This window comes from Geotrypetes seraphini, chromosome 14 (genome assembly GCF_902459505.1).
Source record: "Geotrypetes seraphini chromosome 14, aGeoSer1.1, whole genome shotgun sequence".
NCBI lineage: Eukaryota > Metazoa > Chordata > Amphibia > Gymnophiona > Dermophiidae > Geotrypetes > Geotrypetes seraphini.
This window is the reverse complement of record NC_047097.1, coordinates 3,793,636-3,813,613: the sequence shown is the minus strand read 5'-3', so window position 1 is coordinate 3,813,613 and position 19,978 is coordinate 3,793,636. Positions and strand designations below refer to the sequence as shown.

The window sequence follows — 19,978 nt, the reverse complement described above, 5'->3', positions numbered from 1 at the left end:
AGAGGAGTGAAGTAGAGATGTATAGAGACTAGAAGGATGAGAGGGAGAAATGTTGTTGGATATGGTGGTGGAGAGGGAACAGAGGGATAGATTGAAGGGGATGCAAGGGGAGGAATGTTGGGCATAGTGATGGAGGGAGAGATGTGGCATGGTATTGGAGAGGAGTGATAAAAAGAGAAATGGGCATGAGGTTGGTGGGCAGTGGTGAAAAATGCTGCACATGATCTGGGGGATGAGAGAGTAAGAAAAGTTGGATTCCTGGAGGGACAGAGAAAGATGTTGATTGGGAAATGTAATGAGGTCTGGAGAAGATGATGCAGGCAGATAGAAAGAAAGAAATATTGGATGCACAGTCAGAAGGCAGTGCTACCAGAGACTCATGAAATCACCAGACAACAAAGATAGAAAACATGATTTTATTTTCAATTTAGTGATCAAAATGTGTCAGTTTTGAGAATTTATATCTGCTGTCTATATTTTGCACACTATTTGTCTATAATTAACATTTTCTCTGCATACAGTGTGCTTTGTGTTTTTTTAATTTTGTGGTTACCATTATGTATTAATAAGATTTGATTGTGTGTATATGAAAAATGGATGGAAGAAATTGCATTACAATTAGTATTATTATGGGGTGGAATCAGGGATGGAGTTTGGGCGGGCCTGGGGCGGAGTTTGGGGAGGGGTAATTGGTTGGTATTTGTCAGGCTTAGAGAGTACTTGGCTTGAAAAGGTTGAGAAATACTGCTGTAGGCTAACAGATGTTAGAAATAGTGCTGCCCAATTCAGGGAAGTTTATTTTTATGCGATTTGAACTATTGAATTGATTTTTTTTTTATTCGCTTTTCCTGTCCAGTTGGCATTTTTTTCCCCACAAACATCCTGACAGGTTTATTTTGTTGCCTTTGCACCCCCTTTTCCCTCTCAAATCCACGCTGACACTGTGATGTAAACGAAATAAAAAAGGAAGGGCTGTGGCTCACTGGTTAATCTGCTGCCTCTGCACCCAGGGGTTGTGAGACCTTGGGCAAGTCACTTAATCCTCCAGTGCCCACCGCTTTTAATGTCGGCTTTGAAATGCCAAAGTGACAAAAAGGCAGTATACAAGTCCTTTTCCTCTCTCTGTTAGGTCCAGCTCTGACAGGATACACGTTTCAGATCTGACATATTGTAATCAGAAAAGAGAAAAAAAAAATTTTTTTCTACCTTCCACTGCCATCCAACATATGTCTCTCTATCTTTCTCTCTTTCTTGCTCTCTATCTCTATTTTATCTATCTCTTGTGCCCTGGGGCAAACCTCTCTATTCCTAATTCTCTCTCCCCATGCACCATCTCTCCATGCCCTCCACCCTATGTCTTAACACCCTTTCTTCTCCATGCATATCTTCCTCCCCTCCACCATATGCAGGATTTCTCCCTCTTACCCCTTTCTACGTCTTCTCTCCCTTCCTCTCTTCCACCTCAACAATTTTTCATTGTTCCTTTCCCCCCATGTGCAGCAGCTTTCCATCCCTCCCTTCCTCCCATCTCATCCCCCTATGCAGCAGTGATACCTGGCATACCTCCGAGGCCTCCTAAAGTGGCAACGGTTGATAGTCAGCAGTGGCATTGCTCTGAAAAGGCTACTCGCGATCTCCCACGTCATCAGTGATATGGCAGAGGGAAGGCCCTGGCAGGGCAAGCCACAGAGCAGCCCGTTAAGAGCAATGGCACTGCTAACTGTTCATTGACACCACTGCTGTTTTAGGAGGCCTCGGAAGTATGTTAGGTCTCACCGGGAGGGTTGGGGGGTTTTGGTTGCTAAATCGGTGAGTCCAAATTTCTCAGACAACTAATAGATTTGAATCTATTCACCAAAGTGAATTGGTGAATCGATTTGAATCTGCAAATTGGGGCAGCACTAGTTAGACATAAAATCTGAGCCTATGTAAGAGAAGTAATTTTAAGGCACTGTAGAAACTACCTTCCCATTCATTTTTGTGTTTCATGGTGTGCAGCTGTGTGTTGAAACATTTCTGTATAAGGCTACTTTGGCATTACCGCTCAATTAGCTACATGTTATCAGTACACAGAATTTTGGTTTACAAATTGCAATTCACACTTGTGGTTTAGAGAAGTACTGGACCCTGGAAGAAGGTCTATTGTGATTGAAACACGTCCCGTGTCGGGTCTATACCACAATTTATCTTCTGTGTATGTTTATGTTGTTTTGGACTGCACCATGTACATTAAGATTGGTTGAATATAACTCTTCAATTAAAGATTTCATCAAGATCATCAGTTCCACAGTTAGGTTTTCTTGTTTTTGCTCTCCTGCTCTTTTTGTGTGGAACAACTTTGGTGGATCGTTTGTTTGTTCTCCAGAAGTATGACAAGTCATAGGGCTTGAACAGTTTATAAATTTTATTTAAATACTTAAAAAGTTTTTTTTATCATTTAAAAATGGGGAAAACTATGAAAGAATTGAATTTAATATCATCCTATGGATTTGAATTTATTATGTATAGCTTGCTCTTATCCAGTGTAGGGCATAAGCAGACGTATAAAATCAAACAAGGAGAATAGAGCACATGCGCTCTCTTGACAGAACTGTAAAACTTAGTTAATGCCTGCTTATTGTGGAAAATCATCAGTCCATATTTGTATTATATGATGAAGTTAAATTTTAAGTCTTATCTGAAAATGTGGAAATAAGGGTCAAGTTGTAATTACTCTAATAAAAAAAGATATCTTTGACAAGTGTTCAAGACCAGCTTTCTCTTCATCCGGTCAACGACAAACGTTGCCCATTGTGCAGATCTGTGATTAAATTTGCTTTCTTTATCATTGGTACTTGTAGTACCAGGCCTGAACATTTTAGTCCAGTGGACAATGTTTCGTTTTTGTTTTTTCCTAAATTGTTAGAGAAGTGTATGCTTATCCAATTACAGGATTATGTAAAAGAAATGGGGCTTCTGGATGACTGCTAGTTGGGATTCTGACACAGCCATGCATAGAAAACATTTTTACAGCTATTTTGGATAACCTTACGTTGTGGTTTGGTCAAGGGAATGATTCATTGTTGGTGTTACTGGATCTTAGAGCTGTTATTGTTATGGTGGGCTATGATCCTTTAAGTTGGCTGAGAAAAATTGGACATTAAGATTAGAGTGGTGTTATTATAGTTATCTCCTTTTCTGTGAGGAAGATTCTTGGGCATCCTTAGATATTGTCCTGTTCTCTTAAGGGTGCCACAGGAGTGCTGTTGTCCCCTTTGTTTAGTCTTTTCTTGGTGCCGGTAGCAGATATATTCAAGGGGCTGGGGTTAAATATTCTATATTTGCTGCTGATACTCATTTTTTCTTGCCTTTGGGCATAGATAGACCAGATGCGATTCAGAAGTTGAGTGATTGTCATTGTTTGGAAAAATGGATGTTCTCTAAAAGTACAATTAAATCTGCAGAAAACAGATTGTATGGCATGTAAGACATCCTTTAAGTTTGAGCCATCTGGTTACCTCTTGGTATGGGATGGAGCTATCCAGGATAGGATGAAGGATTAAAAGTTGAGTTTGAGGAATGGTTATTATTTTAGTCCAATATTTCTGGAGTGACAGTTTTTATTACCTTTGGCCGATGAGGAGGATTAAGGTTTTTTCTTCATGGTGAGACTTTGCCAGATTGTGGTGTTCTGCAATAAATACTTTTTTGGATTATTGTAAAATTCTTCATTTGGGACTACACCGTTTACAATTAATTGATATGCAGCAGTATGGGTTTTGAGGCAAGTGGTAGTCTGATTTTCACTGGCTCTCTGTGGAGTGGAGTAGTGGCTTAGTGGTTAGAGCTGCTGCCTCAGCACACTGAGGTTGTGGGTTCGTGCTTGTGTCCCTTGGCAAGTCACTTAACCCTCCATTGTGCCAGGTACTGTAATTTAAATTGTAAGCTCCCTGGGTCAGATAGGGAAAATGAAGGCAGATAAAGACCATCTCGTCTATTTAGTCTGCCTAACCATGCCATCTGCTATCCTCTCTTCTCCCTTACAGCTCCAACATACTTGTCTCAAGCTTTCTTGAATTCATATACTTTCTCCCCACCACCTCCACTGGGAAGCTGTTCCAAGCATTCACCATCCTTTATGTGAAAAAGTATTTTCTGAGGTTATTTCTGAATCTCTCTCCTTTCACCTTCATTTTAGCTCCCCTTATTTCAGAGTTTCCTTTCAATTGAAAGAGACTCGCCTTATGCGCCCTGAACTTTGCCAAGATAGGGCGGTATATCAAATGCCAATAAACATAAGATAATTTATTTTATGTCCTTTACATTGGTAATTTTAAGTATTTCATGGACTATATATTTTTCAGCTAGGAGCCTCCAGTCAGTTTTCGAGAGAAATTTAATAGTTCTATTGCTAGGGATAGCCCTATTGGTGTGCCTAGGTGTCTTCATTTTCTACTGAGGTACCTCTGCTTTAGAACAAACTTTTCATCAGGATTGCACAAACACTCTAGTGTACCAAAGGTTAAGCAGTGGGGGCAGTCTGTTTCGGGTGCAGGCAGTAGTGAGGGGTGTGAAGCAGTCATAGGGCCATGGTGGACATGCGTGTTGCTGTCTGTCCTGCTTCCACTGAGGTTAATTTCCTGTTCCCAGGCAGAGGACTGGCAGAGCTGACAGCCATGTGTATGCGGATCACCTCACATACCTCTCCACCCCACCGCCTGGCTAGGTATGCCACTGCAGCAACATATGGATTTGTACAGTTTTAGGGCTCAGTTGAAGACCCCCCTTTGTTTGGTGGGAGTTAGTGGAGTGAGATGTACATAAGAGCATAAAAATTGCCGCTGCTGGGTCAGACCAGTGGTCCATCCTGTCCAGCAGTCTGCTCACGTGGCGGCCCTCAAGTCAAAGACCGATGCTCTAAATGAGTCCAGCCTCACCTGTGTACATTCCAGTTTAGCAGGAACTTGTCCAACTTTGTCTTGAAACCCTGGAGGGTGTTTTCCCCTATAACAGACTCCGTAAGTGCGTTTCAGTTTTCCACCACTCTCTGGGTGAAGAAGAATTTCCTTACGTTTGTACGGAATCTATCCCTTTGTACGGAATCTATCTTTGTACGGAATCTATCCCCTTTCAACTTTAGAGAGTGTTTTATATCAGATCTCTAAAATTTGAACATCCAACCTGTGCTTATATGTTGTTATACTTTTCTTTGATAATGATAAATCAAGCACGTATCTGTTCCTGGCGTGGACGATCATATTGTGTGACTCCGCAGGCCATTTTGTCTAACAGTCGGATGAAGGAAAGAGCTAGCGGCTTGAGTCCGTTTGATAAAATGAAACTTTCAAGTTTGTTTGTGTCATCTTGATGCTCTCTATGAAAATATATTAATGTTCCCCTTTGATTAATTTACACTAGTGCTGTTATTCAGATTCCCTTACTCTGATTAATTAATGTTGTTCAGATTTCTTTACTTTATTTTACATAGTATGTTATTATGTTATATAACTTTGTTTACCGTACTTTGTTTTTAATTTAATTTTGTTATGATTTTATTTGTTTTTAAATTAAGATTCGATTTTATTGTGTCCTTAAATTCAACAAAGTATTGTGTGTCCATATGCCTTATTTTTATCACTGTCCTATTTTAATTCATATTTTAAGATCATTTTGATTTATTTAAATGTTTTATTTATATTGATGATTATAGACTTGAGAAAGGTACGTGTTGCTGAAACACTGACCGTGTCGAGTCCAGCTAATACCAGAACTAATAAAGATCTACCGTGTTGAACTGCTTCCTGGTTGTTTACGGTACATCTCTTCCTCATGACCCCTGTGCTTCTATCTCTAAAACATTGCCAAAATTTGCCCCTTCCTCTCTGAGCACATTCCCTGGAGCCTTGTCCACACTCTTGTAACCACTACTGCAATTTACTTCTAATAGTTCTCCCGCTGATCCACCTCTCCCCCCTGCAATTGTCAGTGGTATGTTCTGCGGAAAAGGAGCCTAAAGTATGCAGGAATTCTCATTATTTGGAATGGCCTTGGCCCCAGCCATTCCAGATAAAAAGCTATTCTGCTGTAGCAAATCTACTAATAATGGCAAAAATATTATAAAACTGGAAGCCCTAATTATATAATTAAAGGCTTTTGCTGTTTGATTATAAAATACTTCTACAATTCCTGACCCACATCTAATATAATATTTGTGTATAACACAGGTTGTTGTCTGTGTGTCAGCTGGATACAGACATAGTGCTGCAGTCACAGAAGATGGCGAGTTATATACATGGGGTGAAGGAGACTTTGGAAGATTAGGTAATTTCACTTGCGCCATTAGAACAACAAATGCCTAATGCTGAAGTTGCTGTAGGTTTTTGGCATTAAAGATCACTAATTCTCTCTTTGCAGTTATTTTTAAAAAATGCGTCTACTATGTAAGGATAAAGAGAGAAAATACAGTTAAACTAATTAATGCTACTTAGTTTTTGTAGACTAATCCTAAATTTATAGTTGAGTAGGTGGTAGAACTGTAAACTGATTTGAGTGACTTTTTAGCTGGGAAAGCAGTATATAAAAATGTAAAAATAGCCTTGCCTATTTTTGTGATGTTATTAACACCAGATTGTGGGGAGGGTTTTGTTTTAATTTAGCCTTTCAAAGGTCTTTCTGAATGTGCCTATAAATTTGGCTTCCTCTATCTTATCTGCTGTGTAGTAACAGTATCCTTATTGTCCATGCTACACCAGTCTGAACAAGTGGGTTGTGTCCTTTTGTCTTACTAGTTGATGAAGGTAGAGAACTGATTTTTCTAGTGACATAACTGAAATATATATATAATTTTTTAAAAATATTAGAATATAAAAATTTATAAATTTATTTATTAACCACCTTTTCATGAAGAGATTCACTCAAAGCTGTTTACAATACGTTGTCTAGTAATCAGGTGCTATTAAGGGCTCCTTTCATCATGCGCTAACCCCTGCGGCAAGCCAAAAAATTAACACCTCTTCAATGGAGGCGTTAGTGGCTAGCATGGCAGGCAGTTTAACGTGCGGTATTCCGCGCGTTAAACCCCTACCGCACCTTGGTAAAAGGAGCCCTAAGTATTTTTCCTTGTCCATCCTGGTAGGTTCACAATCTAACTCTGGTACCTGGAGCATTGGAGGGATAGGTGACTTGCCTAGAGCCACAGGGAGCAGACTGGGATCGAACTCGCAACCTCAGGGTGCTGAGGCAACAGCTCTGAGCACTAGGTCACGCCTCCCCTCCTGTGTCCCATAGAACTCTCCAGCAGATGTTAAGGTTGTTCAGGCTGGTGCAGGTGAAGGTGCACTCCGTAGTTGAACATAATGGCCTTGTGTCTTTAACCTTGGCTATTGGAGAGTGGAGCTTGGGCTGTGCAACCCCCAGCTAGAGCCCAAGAGTACCTGCTAAGTGAATGCCACACCTAATCCCTATGGGGACTTTGCCTGTGGAGGTATGGGTTCCCATCACCTTCCTTGTCATCCTACCTTCATTCTAGTTGGAATTCCCAGGGCCTCAATATAGTGCTCACTGTACAAATAATGTAACTGATTTTGTAGTATGTAGAAAGTGGAAATTAAATGACAAAGATGTTTGGGTAAAATATTTCTTTTTTTTGTTAAGGTCACGGTGACAGCAACAGTCGTAACATTCCAACTCTAATAAAAGACATTAGCAATGTCGGGGAAGTTTCTTGTGGCAGTTCCCACACCATAGCATTATCCAAAGATGGACGAACAGTGTGGTCCTTTGGAGGAGGAGACAATGGTATGTATGTAGCCATGTGATACTAAAAATGAGGTTTATTTTAAAATTCTATAAGCAGCTTTAGCGTTACTTTGATTTCTCATTAGCTCCTTCTCTTGGGGGGAGGTATTTGGCTGTTCTGGTGGGGTATCAGCCCACTATGCGCTTGGGAAACATTGTTTTTATTTTTTGTGGGGGGGGGTAGGGGAAGGGGGAGAGAGAGGAGGTTCAAGGAGGCCTCTTGATCCATTAGATATCTATAAGCTAGGAGGGGTTGTGGACCAGGTCCACTTGGGCCACCATAGATCTTTTTTGTGTGGTGGATGGTTGGTCTGAAACAAAGAGCCATTTGGGCCACTGAAGACTTTTTTTTGTGGGGTTAAAGACTCCAAGGGCCCACTTGGGCCACCAGATGATCAGATGATCTTTGATCCTGTGCTGCCTCTATTCCATCCCTGAGCTAGTATAAAAGTTCAGTTTTACAGGAAGAGGTGAAAAAGGGCTAAGTTCCAATGTGTTTTTTACATTGGGAGTAATTTTCTATTCTTAAACAGTCCTGCTCTATTCCTGTACTAGGGGTTATTTTCCTCTGGTCTCCAGACAGCTAGTAGGGAGTCTCAAACAAACAATGTTTTCAGTCCCTCCCCTCTTGCCTCAGGACTACCCCTCCCCCAAGGAATCCTACTAGCCATACTGTAGGAGCTTGTCTTTTCTGTTTGTGTTTATTTTTATTTAAACTCATTTTTTTGTTCGCAAATTCCGCCCTTGTGCTGCAGAAGCTTCCTGCAGGGACAGCTTTGGTTGCAGGAGATCAGACTTTATATAAAGTCTGTTTCCAGGGGCTTGCCTGCCTGTTAGTGCACCCTCTGGACAGTCTGCACTTCGGTTTTGGGCTCAGGAACCGTTACCTTGGGAGCTGGCTCACTCCAGGTTTGTCTGCTAGTGAGTAAGTACAGGCTGCGTGGCTCCGTGGAGGTGCGCTTGGGATCAGAGCAAACTGCACCCTCCGCCAAGATACATTTGCGCGGGTATCCTGTGGTGGCAGAGATCTCCAGCCATTGGTATCGGGCTGGTGGGGCAGTCAGAAGACCAGCAGACCAATATTCATGTTAGCTATTTCAGCTTTCATTGCAGCAATACACAGCACCATGTCACAGTGAGTATGAAGCTGACAGCCTGAATCAGCAATTTTGGCGTCTCTAAAAGGGGTTTTCAGAAGGTTTGGGAGTGTGCTCTAATCCCCCCTCCCCCCCTAAAATCCAAAACTCATTGTGTTTTAGGGGCCCCTGTGTTTTTCCCGGGCTATTTTATTCTAAAAATAGCACCCAAGGTGGCCATCTTGGATTTTCCCTATTTGTATTTAAAGTTATTTCCTTGGCTTACATAGTGGCTGGTAAATGCGGGCTCATTCTACCAGAGGTATGTCTTCCTCTTGAGCAGAGTCATCGGTGATCTCAAGTGTTGTAGCTTTACTGTAGATTATCCCATACTGCAGTGTTCTCCCTAGGGCCTTTTAGCCAGGTGCTCCGCCTGGCTAATTTAGATGACCGCCCGGCGAATTCTGCTGCTGCCGCCGATGCTCCTTCCCGGGCTGATTTGTCGCCGAAAATTGCATTTGACTCCTGCCTTTTTTTGCCAGTATGCAAATTAAACCCACGCTCCAGAGCTCTAACGTGTGTGCTGGCTTCCCTTCTCTTCCCTCCGAAACCAGAAGTTACGTCCCGTTGGGGGGGGGGGGAGAAGAGAAGGGAAGCCGCAGGCACGCACACGTTAGAGCCCCAGAGGGAAGCTTACAACTTGCTGCTTTTACTTGCTTTGGGCCTTCCTCGCTGCCAGGTCCTGCCTATTTTCTGTTTCCGCGAAGGCAGGACCCGGCAACAAGGAAGGCTCGAAGCAAGCAAGATCAGCAAGTTGTAAGCTTCCCTCCGTCTCTGACCTATGGAAGATAGGTCAGCAATGGAGGGAAGCTTGCGACTCTGCCAATGGGAGGGATGGGAATAGAAATGCTGCTGCTGCTGCATCCAAGGGGGGGGAGGGGGAAGAGAAATGCTGCTGCTGCACCCAATTTTGGGGGGGGAGGAGAGAAATGCTGCTGCACCCAATGGGGGAGGGGGAAGAGAAATGTTCCGCTGCAGCCAGTTTGGGGGGATGGGGAAGAGAAATGTTGCTGCTGCTGCACCCAATTTTTTTTTTTTTGGGGGGGGGGAAGAGAAATGCTGCCACTGTACCCAATTGGGAGGAGAAATGCTGCTGCTGCATCAAATTAGGGGGAGAGAGAGGGGAGAAGGAAGACCAGGGAAGGGAGAGGAGAGGAAAGAGATGCGAAGACCATGGAGGTGTGGAGAGATGTCAGGGTATATGGGGGGAGTGGGAGGAGACAGATGCCAGACCAGGCGGAAGGAAGGAGAGAAAGGAAGAAGAGATGCCAGATAATGGAGTGGGAGATGGAAGGAGAGGAGAGAGATGCCTGGGAAGGGAAATTAAGGAGACATAAAATGCCAGACCAGAAGGAAAGAAAGGAGAAGAGGTGCCAGAGAAGGAGGTAGAGGGAGAGATAGGAGAGGAGAGATATGCCAAGGCATGGGGGAGAGAAGGGAAGGAGAGATGCCAGACCATGGGGTGGAGTGGGAAGGAAGGAAGGAAAGGAGAAGAGAGAGATGCCAGAGCATATGGGAGGGGGTGGAGACAAAAAAATGGAGAGGGGGTGAAGCTGAAATGAATCATGTACAAAGGAGAGAAAGGGCACAGGATATACAGTTTATTGAAAGGACATCAAAAGAGGGAATATGCCATATGGAACAGAGAGAGGGCAGACACTGGATGGAAAGGGCAGAGAGGGTGAACAGTGGATGCAAGGGGAAGAGAGAAGGTGAACAGGAGATGGAAGGGGTAGAGAGAGAGGGCAGAGGCTGGGTGGAAGGGGCAAAGAGAGAGGACAGATGTTGCATGGGAGGACAAATGCTGAATAGAAAGAAGAGAGTGAAGAGAAGATGATTAAAGCAGAAATGATAAAAGATAGAAAAACTTTTTTTGTTGTTGTTGCTTTACGTAGAATCAAGTAGTATTGTAACTGTATTGATTAAAGTTTATAATTAGGAAATGGAAATAAGGCAATTTTTTGTGGACTAAACCCCTTTCCTCAGGTCAGAACAGGATATTATAACAGCAGTATATTGTACTGTCTTGAAGAAAGATTTGGCCTCTGAAAGCTAATTGAAAAATGGATTAGTTCAATAAAATGGTATTTTATTATTTCTCATTATTTGTTTTATTTCTATTTGTTAATGTTAATTTGTAAAGTGGTGATTGCTATGTAGCAGTTTTTTCAAATTTACATCTACAGTCTTTATATTTTGCACAGTATTAGGGGATGTGTCACTGTTTCTGTAGTGTTGCATTGTATGCAGAGTCTGGTTCCATTCAACACAAATCTGGCATGAATTAGGGGAAAGAGAGTCCGAGGACTCCATCCCTGCCAGTTTTGAGGCAAAACGAGGTGATTTGAATGATCTGGCGAACTTTGAAAAAAAAATAAATTGGGAAATCCAAGATGACGGTGACAGCAGTGTTTTAGTGCCAAAAAATGGCTCAAATGCACCTTAAAATTAATTAAAAAAAAACTCTGTAAAAAGGATTTTAGAGGTGGGGGCCCTATAGGATGTGACAGAAACCTCCAAAAATATTTTTCAGAGCCCCACTGATTTTGCCATAGGCTGTAACAGCCTTACTCACTGTGCCATGTGCTCTGAAGGTGTCTCAGCTCTAACTCATAGCTGAATCTGAGAGAAGAGGCCTTGCCTCAATCAGCTAGTCCTCCAAACGCTGAGATCTTTAAGCTGCCAGTCATACTGATCCTCAACTTCTTTGGAACCATGCACATGAAGGGGGGGGGGGGTTAGGCACAGCTGGCATCCTGAAGAGCCCTGCTAAGCCCCTTGCAAGATGCCTAACAGCATGTGCTCAAGCCCCTGCAAATCAGTGGGAAAGCTAAGCAATGAGGGATATGGACCCCAAGCTCAACAAAAATTTCTGCAGGCTAGCCAAACAGATCTCCATGGAATTAATCTGCCGGCTGCAGATCCAAGTTTACTTCTTCTCCAGGTAGGTAGAGATTAACCCAACATTGGGGAGTTCTGGTGCACTGAAAACCGCAAAAGAACCATGAAAAAAGACCTGGTCCACTCTGCACACATTCTCCAAATTCTACAGAGTAGACATGGCAGCATGGGATGACACTAGCTTTGGGTCATTCAGTGTTACGAGCAGGCGCAGAGGTCCCACCCTAAATTTCTGAGACTGCTTTTGTATGTCCATATTGTCCAGAATGACACACCTATTGCACTTGAAAAAGATTAGGTTCTGAGGGGCGTGGCTTCGCAGCGCACGAAAATGGCTGGGTGAAGGATTAGCTCCGTTGTGACAGGCAAATTTTATTAAGATTTCGGCAGTTAAAACTAATGAAAAGCGAGTGAAAAGAAAGAGTTTAATTGGAAAATGGCATCGGGTAAACCAAGTAAAAGTAATCCGGTGAATTCAGGGGCAGAAAGTAAAAAAAGAACAAAAATGGATTCGGTATCCCCGACAGCGGTCCCGTTGCCTCTGGATGAAATTGAAAACAGGGACTTGATGAATGAGCTACAAAAAATCAAAGAAATAGTAAGTGATAACGCTAAAAATATAAAAGAAGTGAAGGAGGAAATAGAGAGTCTGACAAATAGAATGCAGGCAGTTGACTTCAAAATTGAACAGTTAGAAAAGCGCGCCGAAAAATCTGAGGCAGAAGCGCTGATTTGCAAAAAAGACCGCAGAGAAATAGAGGCGTTGAAAAAGGACTTTGAAGATTTGTCAAACCATGAACGAAGGAATAATCTGCGTCTGATTGGGATACCTGAGGGGATTGAGCAGAATGATCCTATTCAGTTTGTGGCTAATTTTATCCCAAAGATCTTGCCGTTTAAAAGCTCTTTTCCTTTAGAGATAGAAAGAGCACATCGGATACTGATGAAAAGATCAAGTAGCCAGAAGGGTCCTCGCCCACTAATTTTCAAGCTGCTAAGACATCAGCAAGTGGTAGAAATTATAAAGCTGGCTGAAACAAACAAGGATCTTAAATGTCAGGACTCTAAGATTTTTATAGTACCTGACTTTGCAAAAGCTACTGCCTATAGAAGAAAACAGCTTTTGGACTTAAGACCTAAACTAAGAGCATTGGGGGCAAGATATGGATTGATATACCCTGCTATTATGAGGGTAACTCATGAGAATAAAACTTATAATTTTGAAGAAGCAGTAAAATTGAAGGAATTTTTAGATCAATATGATTTGCCTATGGATTCATGAAAGTATATGGACATTGTAATTGATGTATACCGAGTTTGGTTTTTTGTTTATATTTTTATGGTGAAAATTTGAAGATATTTTACAAAGGAGGAAAAAGAAGGGGAGAAAAAAAAGGAGAAAAATACCTTATAGAAAAATTGTTGCAGTTAAGGTTCAAAAAAGGATCAACATTTCAAACAGGATCAGAAGAATGGTTAGATGGAAGGCTTACTGTAATGTAAGGTAGGATTGTCAAAGATATGGAAAAATATAAGACATATGATAGATTTCTAAATGATAACGAGGAAATAAGAACTTCAATGAGACAAGAAGAATAGAAGAAAAGAAGATTTTGACAAGAAGAAAAGTGTGATGGCACTTATATGAAGTGAAGAGAATATGAGGATCACTTATAAGATTTGGATGGGTTCTTAATGTGACTTTATCATTTACATCTGAATGAGACTGAGATAACAAACTGAGAATACATAAATGATATATTGGTAAAAGGCTGATGATGCATAAGTGATTCAGTTGAGATAGATGGAATAGCAAAATACAAGAAGAATGGAATCTATACTGAATCTTGGCGTGCAGCAGTGGGAATGTGAGGATCGTTTATAAAATATGGATTGATCCTTAATTTATTTTATAAATTATATCCTGAGTTTGACTGAGATTACAAGAGGAAGATGCATAAGAGATACAATACAGATATGTGGACAATCAGAATATAGGATGATACAAGATGTACTGAACTTTGGAGTGAAGTGATGGGATTGTGAGGATCGCTTAACTGAATGGGCTTGATCCTTAATTGGTTATTGATTCACATCTAAGTGAGACTGAAATAATAGGATGATGATATAAGTATTACAGTTGAGAGGAGTGGAGAATAGACTGTAATATGATGAAAATGTAATGAAACTTAATGAGAGTTCTTGAAAATGTGAGGAATGCTTGATTGAAATGGCTTGATCCTTCTTTTGATTTATAAGTTAAATATAAAATGAATAAAATAAGTTAAAGGAGATTTGTATGTTACATTGATGGTATGGAAAAATTCTGTTAGACTTGGAAAAGGAAAAAAAAAAATAAAAATTACAATAATAATAATCCTGGGTGGGTATAAGTATAAGAAATGATTCTGAAATATTGGGTATATCCTTTTATAAGTATATTAAAGGTATAGGATGGAAGAATATTTGGAAGTATGAATAAGGGGAAAAGTTTATAAAAAGGGATTATAGTAAATATGGGTATGTAGGGTATTGAAGAATGGATTGACTGCAGGAGAGTTTAGAGTTGATTATTTTGTAAGAATTAGAGAGAGAGAAAATGAGTATGTTTGTTGCCTGTGGGGAGTTTTTTTTTTTTACTCAGTTAATATGTGTGTTTCAAAGTATTCAGTCATGTTAGGGGAGGGGAGGGAGGGGGATGGGATTAGAGGGGATGGGGAAGGATGGGAGGGAGGGGATATTCATATACTGGTTTAAGGAAAAAGAAAAAATATATATTTTATGTTTAAGAGGGATATATTTGTATATTATATTTTATTTGTAAAATGGGTTTTAAAATTTTTTCTTTGAACGTAAATGGCCTCAATCACCCAATAAAAAGGAAAAAGGTATTGTCATATTAAACAACAAAATATAGATATTTGTTTTCTGCAAGAGACACATTTGTCTGGAATAGAGTCTATGTAGCTGTCAGGTAATTGGATAAAACAATGTTTATTTGCACCAGCGATAAAAAAGAAGGCAGGAGTAGCAATATTGATTAATAAAAAATGTCCAGCAACATTTAATATGGTTAAGGCAGATCCTCAAGGAAGGTGGTTACTTGTTGACATGAGCATGGGCAATAATACAATGGCGTTACTAAATATATATGCCCCTAATTCGAATCAAAGTAAATTCTTTAAATCTCTACAACAATTAGTTTTACCACTGGCTACTACTAATTTAGTGGTGGCTGGGGATTTCAATGCTGTTATGGATCCAATAATGGATAAAAAGCCTAGTAGAATTATGAAATCAATGGGATTAGATAATTTGGTACAAGCATGTAATTTAAAAGATATATGGCGTATTCTTCATTTTAATGATCGGGAATTTACATTTTGTTCACATGTTCATCAATCGTTTTCAAGAATTGATTATATTTTTGTTTCAGATCAGATGGTACAGCAAGTTATAAAAGCTGACATAGAACCAATAGTAATATCTGATCATGGTGGTGTGTGGATAGAAGTTAACTTAATAGATCAAGATAATTCCAAACCTGTATGGAGGTTTGATAATACTTTGCTTGCTGATTCTAAATTTTGCACAGAATTTCAGATTAAAATGAATGAATATTTTAGACTTAGTGATCTAGAGGAAATGTCGATTGGAATTTTATGGGATGCTTTCAAATCAACTATGAGAGGACAAATTATATCATATTCTGCGTATAAAAAGAAACAGCTAAGAAAGCAATTTGCAAATTTGGAAAAAGAAATTAAAAATTTGGAATTAAAATTGGTTAATAAATGGGAACAGGAGACATTTCAAATATTGTTTAAAAAAAATGTGAATATAATGAAATTTCCTCTGGGTTAGTAAGGAAAGATATTTTTGCTCAGCAAACGGTGTATTATGGAAGTGCAAATAAGGCTGGAAGATTATTGGCAAATTATTTAAAAGCAAAGAAAAGAAAGGAGAAAATAGGCATAATTAAGGATGAGTTAGGAAATTCTCATTCTCAAATTGGAAATATATTAAAACAATTTTTAAAATATTATAAGTCACTGTATTCTTCTGAGTCTTATTTAGATAAAGAGAAAGATGGGTTGGATTTTTTGAGTTTAGTTGAAGGTCCTAAGGTTCCTGATCATATAAAAGGAAGTTTAGATAAACCTATATCATTAAAAGAGTTACAAATGGCATTGAAATCCCTTAGAGTTGGGACCGCTCCAGGTGGAGATGGATTTACAGTAGAGTTTTATAAAGAATTTCAAATTTCCCTTTTACCATATTTACTAAAACTGTATCAGGATCAACTGAATAAAGGTTGTATAACAGGCACTATGGCAGAATCTTTAACTATTGTTTTGCCAAATAAAGATCCAACATTGGTGTCAAATTACAGGCCTATATCTTTAATAAATGTAGATGGTAAATTATTAGCTAAGATTTTAGCATTAAGATTGGCTAAAGCTCTTCCGCATATAATAGGAATAAATCAAACTGGATTTGTTGCTCAAAGACACTCTTCTAATAGTACTAGATTGGCATTTCAGATGTATTATTTAACAAAACAAATTAATGATCCGGCTTTTTCAGTATCACTAGATGCTGAGAAGGCTTTTGATCGTGTAGAATGGAATTTCATGTATCAAGCTATGGAATGGTTTGGTATTGGTTCCGGATTTATACAAATGATTCAAGCACTGTATAGCTCCCCAACTGCTCGTTTATATATAAATAATAATTTTTCGGATGCTTTTAAGTTGCAGAGGGGAGTTAGACAGGGTTGTCCATTATCTCCTTTGCTTTTTGATATAGTTCTTGAACCCTTATTGTTAGCTATTCGACAGGCAAAGGACATACAGGGTATTCCATGTGCAGGAGTGGAATATAAAGTATCTGCTTATGCAGATGATATCTTGCTTCATTTGAGGAATCCAGAAACAACAATTCCATGTCTACTGGAGGTAATAGATACATTTGGAAAATTCTCAGGATACAAAATAAATTGGACTAAATCAGAGATTTTACCTTTGAATGTGCATTGTACAAAAGGTATACTTGATTCTTTTTCTTTTATTTGGAAAGAGGAGGGAATAAAGTACTTAGGTATTTGGTTGAATAAAACACTCGAAGAGACAATGAGAATAAATGAAAAATTTTTATTACAAAAAGTAACAGAGTTGTGTGAGCAATGGAATCCTTTACATTTGTCATGGTGGGGAAGAGTTCAAACTGTTAAAATGATGATTTTGCCTGTGGTTTCCTATCAATTGGGAATGATACCAGTGTTTTTTCAGGGGTCTTTCTATAAAAAATTAAATAGTATTCTGGTTAAATTTATTTGGCTGGGTAAAATTGCAAGAGTGGCTTTAGTGTCTTTGCAAAGACCAATTGAGGAGGGTGGGGTAAATTTTCCCAATTTTTATAGGTATCATCAGGCCTATATCATGCGCCAAGGTATGTATTGGGTCCTCCCAGAGCTTTTGGAACAATTACCAGAGTGGTTAAGGGTGGAGAGATCACTTATCTTTCCACTTAGGCTTGATCTTTTGCTTGGTATAAAGGTGCCTAGAATACGTAAGGACAATTGAGTATTAATGGATACTTGGAAAACATTAAGGTTTGTAGACAAATTAACTACTGATTCTATTTTAAAATCGAAACAACAGACTATTTGGGTAAACTCCAAGATACAAATAGGCGGGTTTAAGGTTGTCTGGAAGGATTGGATTAAAGCAGGTATAAGATCATTAACAGAAGTAATTGATAATAGTAAGCTGCTTGATTTTTCACAATTGCAACATAAATATGGTTTGAATAAAAAACAAAGTTATAAGTGGTTGCAATTGAAGCAGGCTATTCAGGTGGGGTTCCCTGAATGGAAATCTTTAAATGATCATTATAGCTTAGAATTCTTATATTTCCAGGCAGATTTTCTGGGACACCAGGCCGCAAAGTGGTATAAAACTATATCTAATTATTTGAATAAGAAACCTAAAAATGGATTAAGAGATATTTGGAGCATTGAGAATAAGCATCAGATTAATGCATCTCAATGGCCACGTATTTGGTCTTGGAGAATTAAAGGTACGATGTCGGCATCTATTAGGCAAACATGGTTCTTTTTGTTGCATAGAGCATTCTGGACCCCTACTAGATTACAAAAATTAGATTGCTGTAAGTCTAATAGATGCTGGCATTGTAAAATTGAAGTTGGAACTTTAGTGATTCCCAACCCTGTCCTGGAGGAACACCAGGCCAATCGGGTTTTCAGGCTAGCCCTAATGAATATGCATGAGAGAGATTTGCATATGATGGAAGTGATAGGCATGCAAATTTGCTTCATGCATATTCATTAGGGCTAGCCTGAAAACCCGATTGGCCTGGTGTTCCTCCAGGACAGGGTTGGGAACCACTGCTTTAGACCATCTTTTATTTTATTGTCCATGTATTCAGGCATTTTGGATATCAATTTGGGATCAAGTTAATATATTGATGGAGAATCATGTAGCATTATCTTATGACACAGTGGTTTTTGGAATGTGTATGAGGGCCAAAAGTCAGATATCAGCAGCAAACAATAAATTACCGTATTTTCGCGGATATAACGCGCACCGTTGTAAAACGCGCACAGGGGTATAGCGCGCAGAAATCACGATGATATGTACAAAAACTTTTCTATACCGCGCTCAGGCATATAACGCGCATGCTGCCCGACTCTCCTCTGGCCACCCCGACTCTCCTTTCGCTCTCCCCGACTCTCCTCTGGCCACCCCGACTCTCCTTTCGCCCTCCCCGACTCTCCTCTGGTTGCCCCGACTCACCCTGACTTTCGGTGCACTGCCCCGCCTCTCCGTTCCTGTCCCCCTTGAAGTCCTGTCCCCCCTTGAAGGTCTGCCTGTCCCCCCTTGAAGATCTGCCTGTCCCCCCTTGAAGTCCTGTCCCCATCCTGAAAGCCTGATGCCCCCCCTCGACGTCCGATTCTTCTCCCCCCTCGGCAGGACCACTCGCACCCCCACCCCGAAGGACCGCCGACTCCCCGACAATATTGGGCCAGGAGGGAGCCCAAATCCTCCTGGCCACGGCGACCCCCTAACCCCACCCCGCACTACATTACGGGCAGGAGGGATCCCAGGCCCTCCTGCCCTCGACGCAAACCCCCTCCCCCCAACGACCGCCCCCCCCCAAGAACCTCCGCCCGTCCCCCAGCCGACCCGCGACCCCCCTGGCCGACCCCCACGACACCCCCACCCGCCTTCCCCGTACTTTGTGTAGTTGGGCCAGAAGGGAGCCCAAACCCTCCTGGCCACGGCGACCCCCTAACCCCACCCCGCACTACATTACGGGCAGGAGGGATCCCAGGCCCTCCTGCCCTCGACGCAAACCCCCCTCCCTCCAACGACCGCCCCCCCCCAAGAACCTCCGACCGACCCGCGACCCCCCTGGCCGACCCCCCCACCCCCCTTCCCCGTACCTTTGGAAGTTGGCCGGACAGACGGGAGCCAAACCCGCCTGTCCGGCAGGCAGCCAACGAAGGAATGAGGCCGGATTGGCCCATCCGTCCTAAAGCTCCGCCTACTGGTGGGGCCTAAGGCGCGTGGGCCAATCAGAATAGGCCCTGGAGCCTTAGGTCCCACCTGGGGGCGCGGCCTGAGGCACATGGGCCAAACCCGACCATGTGTCTCAGGCCGCGCCCCCAGGTGGGACCTAAGGCTCCAGGGCCTATTCTGATTGGCCCACGCGCCTTAGGCCCCACCAGTAGGCGGAGCTTTAGGACGGATGGGCCAATCCGGCCTCATTCCTTCGTTGGCTGCCTGCCGGACAGGCGGGTTTGGCTCCCGTCTGTCCGGCCAACTTCCAAAGGTACGGGGAAGGGGGGTGGGGGGGTCGGCCATGGGGGGTCGCGGGTCGGTCGGAGGTTCTTGGGGGGGGCGGTCGTTGGAGGGAGGGGGGTTTGCGTCGAGGGCAGGAGGGCCTGGGATCCCTCCTGCCCGTAATGTAGTGCGGGGTGGGGTTAGGGGGTCGCCGTGGCCAGGAGGGTTTGGGCTCCCTTCTGGCCCAACTACACAAAGTACGGGGAAGGCGGGTGGGGGTGTCGTGGGGGTCGGCCAGGGGGGTCGCGGGTCGGCTGGGGGACGGGCGGAGGTTCTTGGGGGGGGGGCGGTCGTTGG

The 19,978-nt window shown here is 41.7% G+C and overlaps 1 protein-coding gene across 4 annotated transcripts in view; it reads left to right on the top strand.

Annotated features, from left to right (window-relative positions):
• Positions 1-19,978, top strand: part of HERC1 (HECT and RLD domain containing E3 ubiquitin protein ligase family member 1) — a 423,490-nt gene that overhangs the window by 36,183 nt on the left and 367,329 nt on the right. For all 4 annotated transcript variants that reach the window (XM_033919754.1, XM_033919753.1, XM_033919752.1 and 1 more), the window contains exons 6-7: positions 6,204-6,300; positions 7,633-7,776. In XM_033919754.1, coding sequence (XP_033775645.1) covers positions 6,204-6,300; positions 7,633-7,776 — 241 coding nt within the window. The remainder of the gene's footprint in view (positions 1-6,203; positions 6,301-7,632; positions 7,777-19,978) is intronic.